This window comes from Malania oleifera, chromosome 6 (genome assembly GCF_029873635.1).
Source record: "Malania oleifera isolate guangnan ecotype guangnan chromosome 6, ASM2987363v1, whole genome shotgun sequence".
In the NCBI taxonomy this organism is placed as follows: domain Eukaryota; kingdom Viridiplantae; phylum Streptophyta; class Magnoliopsida; order Santalales; family Ximeniaceae; genus Malania; species Malania oleifera.
Genome location: NC_080422.1, coordinates 101,369,459 through 101,374,792, shown reverse-complemented (window position 1 = coordinate 101,374,792; position 5,334 = coordinate 101,369,459). Strand labels below are relative to the sequence as shown.

Here is a 5,334-nt window from a genome sequence, read left to right as displayed (position 1 = left end):
TGCTAGATTCATGTGATGAGGAAATTAGAGAGAAAAAGAATGATGGGTCACTGAAAAAAGAAATTGTTCTGTTTGGTGGAAGGTTACCTCCCAACACTTCCCCCTCACCCCACCATAGATTGAAGAGAAAAGAAAAGAACTAAGTAAAGGAAAGTGAAAATCTAGCTTATCTTGTCATGCACTGGTGCACTGTTTTGTGAAGATGAAAGAAATAAAGTAATGATGGTAAAGCTATTCATGTTGTTGACAACCAAAAATGACATATTTTGTCTAAATCTGCCAAAAGAAAAGAGAGCCGACAAATCAAAGTTTGGAAAAGAAAAGAGGAACCTAGTAAAAGAAGAAAGAAAAAACCAGTCCTGCGGAAGATGATGATACCTTGAAACTCTTCGATCTACCGTCCCGAAAGAACCGACATGGTATATGAGTTCATGGAGGAAGAAGGAATATTGGCACCAACTTGAGATGCAGCAAGTGCCGGAACCCCCTGCCTCATGTCCTGACCATCTCTTGAATCTTCAATTGACAAAAGATCAACAATGGCCATTTGTGTCTCGGGTGGCTCATCCACGGCCACACGCCCTTCGAGCATGTCGACCACCTGAGCCATGCTGGGTCTGAGCTTGGCCTTCTCCTGTATGCACCATAGAGCCACAAAAACCAAGATCCTCAGTTCCCTCTCGTCGATGCCTTCCCCTTCTACTAGCCTCTGGTCAGCCACTTCCATGAGCTTCTTCTCTTTCATTTTCTCCATTACAAATTTTGGAAAGTAGTCCCATTTCCTCTTGGACTTGTCGCGGCCGTCGTCGTTTTCAACCAAGTAAATGTTTCTCCTTCCTCCTAGCATCTCCAGAAGAACCATTCCATAGCTGTAGATGTCAGATTTCTCGGAAACTCCTTGCTGCAATAGCCACTCTGGTGCCAAGTACCCTCTAGTACCCCGGATGGATGTCACAACTCTGCTCTCTTCTTTTCCCATTAGCTTTGAGAGCCCAAAATCCGACATGAGCGCACGATAATTCTGGTCGAGAAGTATGTTTTCCGGCTTGACATCGAAGTGAAGTATTCGGGACCTGCAGTCATGATGAAGGTAACAAAGTGCCTTAGCTACATCAATGGCAACTCTATACCTTAAGTTCCATGACAAGCAACCTCCTTGGCAGTTTCGCCCCCCTCTTTGTTGGAAAATCCAGCAATCCAATGATCCATTTGGGATAAACTCGTAAACAAGGAAGCGAGTCCCCCCGGTCGGGGGGCAACAATAGCCTAGAAGATGTACAAGGTTTACATGTTGGACACTAGCAATAGCTGCAACTTCTGATCTGAATTCCTTCTCTCCATGCTCCTCTCCCCCGATTCGTTTCACGGCGATATAAGTACCATCCTTTAGGACTCCTTTGAAAACCGAGCCTGATGATCCTTGGCCTAGCAGTAATTTGAAATTTTCCGTTGCTTCTTCAAGCTCCTTGTATTGAAATTTTGTTGGAACTCCGGCTACTTTCCTGAGGAAACTGTACTCTATTCGAAGTTCTCGGCCTTCCAAGATCCTTTGCCTCTCTAACAATTGCCTTCGCCTATCACCACGCCTTCGGATTATGACATATGCGAAAACAACAATAATTGCTGCAATATCGGCACCAACAATCAAGTAGAAAGTCCTGGAGGAGAGTCCAAGAGAGACACGGGCAACGATGAGCAAAATGATGAGGACTAGTATCGATAAAGCAGCTATTATGTTTGATTTCTTTTCCTCCATCGAACCTTCATTTCTAAATTCAATTAAGTAGGAAGAAGAAGAAGAAGAAGAAGAAGAAAAAGAAGAGGAGGAGGAAGAAGAATTTTCTTCTTGTGATTTCCATATTCCTTTTGTGAAAGAGGAGACTTTGTGATTCTTGTTTATGCCGCTGCAGTAGAGGTGGGTGTCACCGTGTCACATCCAATTGAAATATTTAGTTTCCATACAAACGCGGAAGACCCGTTAACTTGCATCTATGAATCTGCAAAATGCGGATTTTGGGTATAGCATTATGTTTCTTTATAAGAAGACTTCAAGCAAGAAGTTTCCAGGGTCTTCTTCTCGCATTTTCCTTTTCATAATATTTATTAGCTTTGAAATTTTGTCATGTTGGTGTGTATATTTAAAAACTTGTTTATATATATAGTCAATGATTTGGTTTGGGTTTTGCAGAATAAAACCAATCTTCAGATGAATGAGACATCTGAGCTAATACCCCCAAATTTTTTACTGCTGATTCTCGCGGCACCAATAGACATTGGTGAAATTTCTTAAGCTTTTATTCTTCGATCTAACTCTTAATGGTAGTACTGTAATAGAGTAATGAGGGAACAGACGAGAGAGAGAGAGAGAGAGAGAGAGAGAGAGAGAGAGAGAGAGAGAGAGAGAGAGAGAGAGAGCAGAAGAATCTTCTCATTAATCTGAATTTACAATCTGATATTCTCTGTATATATAACCAGAGAATGGAAGAAAAGAGAAGAACAGAAAAAATAGAAACCATGAACTGAACAACAGACTTAACTAAAAATAAAGAACAAACTAACTAAACTAATTATAAGCTATAATAGTCCCCCTCAAGATGAATAGTCATCAACATATAACAACAAGAGAACAAAAGAGGTACCTTCTTTCTTAGTAAACAATGAATAGTTAGCATTGGATTGTGAAAAACCCATGGCAAACAGCACAGAGATAAATTTCGAATTCCATTGTCTTAAAGCTTGCTTCAAGCCATATAAAGACCTTTGCAATTTACATATTCTTGTGTCCCCCTTACTAAGATAACCTGGAGAAGGTTTCATATAGACTTCTTCGTCCAATTCTCTATACAAGAAAGCATTGTTAACATCAAGATGAACAATATGCCAATTGTATATGGCAACAAGTGACAAGACACACCTCACAGTAACCATCTTTGCAACACGTGAAAAAGTCTCAAAAAAATCTAAGCCTTCCATTTGAGTATACCCTTTGGCAACAAGTCTTGCCTTGTGTCTCTCTATGGAACCATCAAAGTTGTATTTAATCTTATAGACCCACTTACAACCTATAGGAATTTTATGAGGTGGTAATGAAGTAAGGATCCAAGTATCATTCTTTTCTAATGCAGATAATTCTGCAGACATAACAGCTCTCCAATGAGCATGCTTGACAGCTTGATGATAAAAGGAAAGTTCTAAATCAGAAGAAATAGCAGCTGAGAAAGCTTTATGTGATTCAGATAATTTGGAATAAGAAAGAACATCAGATATGCTATATTTTGTACCTGAATTAAGAATAGGATCCCTATTAGATGATTGAGAAGCAGAAGCTGCTAAGTTGCAATGATAATGTTGCAGATAACCAGGCTTCTTATACCGTCGAGTTGATTTTCTCAAAGAAGGAAATTGATTGGTATCATGTAATGATAAATCTGAAGAAGGTTCAGTTTGTAATGGTACAAAATAGCTAACATTTTCAGTGGAATCTGAGACTGATTTAGGAAGAATTGCACTAGAATTTTCTGAAATGGAATTTTATTAAGATGAATTATCAGTCATAGAATATGAATTCAAAGAGAATGAGAAAGGAAATATGGATTCATGAAATGTGACATCTCTGAAGATAAAAAAAAAAAAAATTATGTTCCAAATCATAAAGCCTATAACCATTTATACCAAAAGGATATCCTACAAACATGCATTTTCTTGCTCTTGGGGAAAATTTGGATCTATTTTTGGCAAGAGTAGATGCATAACATAAACACCCAAAGACCTTTAAATGACGATATGTGGGGACTAAATTATACAAAACTTCATATGGAGATTTGTTACTAAAAATTAAAGATGGAATTCTATTGATAAGGTATGTTGTAGCAAGTATGCATTCTCCCCAAAAAATCAAAGGTATGTTGGATTGAAATCTTAAGGCTCATGCTACATTTAAAAGATGTTGGTGTTTTCTTTCAACTATAGAATTTTGTTGAGGTTTCTCTACGTACGACACTTAATGTAAAATTCCTTTTGAATGAAAAAAATTTGTCATTTTGAATTCTAAACCACTGTCAGATCTCAGGCATTTTATTTTTGCATGTGCCAAATTGTGTCTCAACCAAATTATAAAAGGTAATGAAAATATTTTTGACTTCAGACTTTGTTTTCATTAAGTCCAAGTAAATGATCATCCACCAATGTTAGAAAGTAGCTAGAACCATTATGAGTTGAAACAGAAAAAGGTCCCCATATATCAGTATAAATAAGACTGAAAGAAAAACAATTATTGTAAGAATGAGTCTCAAAAGGAAGCCTTTTTAATTTGGCAAGAGGACAAATTGTACAATGACTATCAGGTTTGTCTGAAAAATTTATATCTGGTACATTCTGTGAAAGAAAATATAATTGAGATATGGAAGGATGGCCTAATCTGCTATGCTAGATTTTGGAAGTTGTGATAGAATTCACAGTGGTTGATGTTGGTGGAGACTCAACAGCATAGGCACCTAATTGTTGCAAATGTATAGCCCAGCAGTCTTTCTAACAATCCCAATCATCCTCCATGGGGTAAATTCCTGAATAAAACAAACATTAGGTAAGAATATGAAAGTGCATTGCTGAGATGAAGTAAGTTTGCTAACTGAAAGCAAATTGTATGAAAAAGATGGTACACAAAGTACATCTTGAAAGCAAATTGTATGAAAAAGATGGTACACAAAGTACATCTTTAAGAATTAATCTTTCAGATAATTTTACTGTTCCAAGATGAGTAATTGGTACATTATTGCCATTGGGAAGCATAATAGAGGTGTTTAAGGATTTTGTTATGGAAGTAAAAAAAATCAATGGAATGAATTATATGGTCTGTAGCACCAGTATCTTTAATCCAATTATTCTGAGATATTGAAGATGATGAATGGCTCGAAGGAAAGCTGGAAAGAATTATACCTTGAGTATTTTGTGAAGGAATGCTAAAAACAATATTGGCTGCTTGGTGAGTGATGCCTTCATGTGGTGTTCACTTTTTAAGTCCTATCTTGTTTTTGATAATGACAAATACAATATATTTAATGTTTGATGAGTTTGTATGCAGGATCACATTCACAAAATCATATGGCAGCACATAGTGGCTTGAAGAAAAAGAAGACCCAAAGTGTCAAATTTCTTTGTAATTCATATTCAATTTATTGGGTCTGTATTAATTAATTATCGATTTGTAATAATCTGCACATTATGCATGTAAGAACCTATAAGTTCAAGACCATAGAGTGACCTTAGGGATCACCCTTCGGTCGACCAATGCCGGATTTTTGGGACTACCTCAAAAGACCTTAGAATGACCCTAGG

The 5,334-nt window shown here is 37.2% G+C and overlaps 1 protein-coding gene across 1 annotated transcript; it reads right to left on the bottom strand.

The window, feature by feature from the left end:
* Positions 1–212: 212 nt before the first annotated feature.
* Positions 213–2,189, bottom strand: LOC131157825 (probable receptor-like protein kinase At5g20050). The gene has a single exon (XM_058112225.1). The coding sequence runs from the start codon at positions 1,754–1,756 to the stop codon at positions 395–397; it is 1,362 nt and encodes a 453-aa protein (XP_057968208.1). The 5' UTR covers positions 1,757–2,189; the 3' UTR covers positions 213–394.
* Positions 2,190–5,334: the final 3,145 nt, after the last annotated feature.

Excerpts from the sequence above, each read along its gene's own strand:
- LOC131157825 (XM_058112225.1), bottom strand. The coding sequence starts at position 1,756 with ATGGAGGAAAAGAAATCAAACATAATAGCTGCTTTATCGATACTAGTC.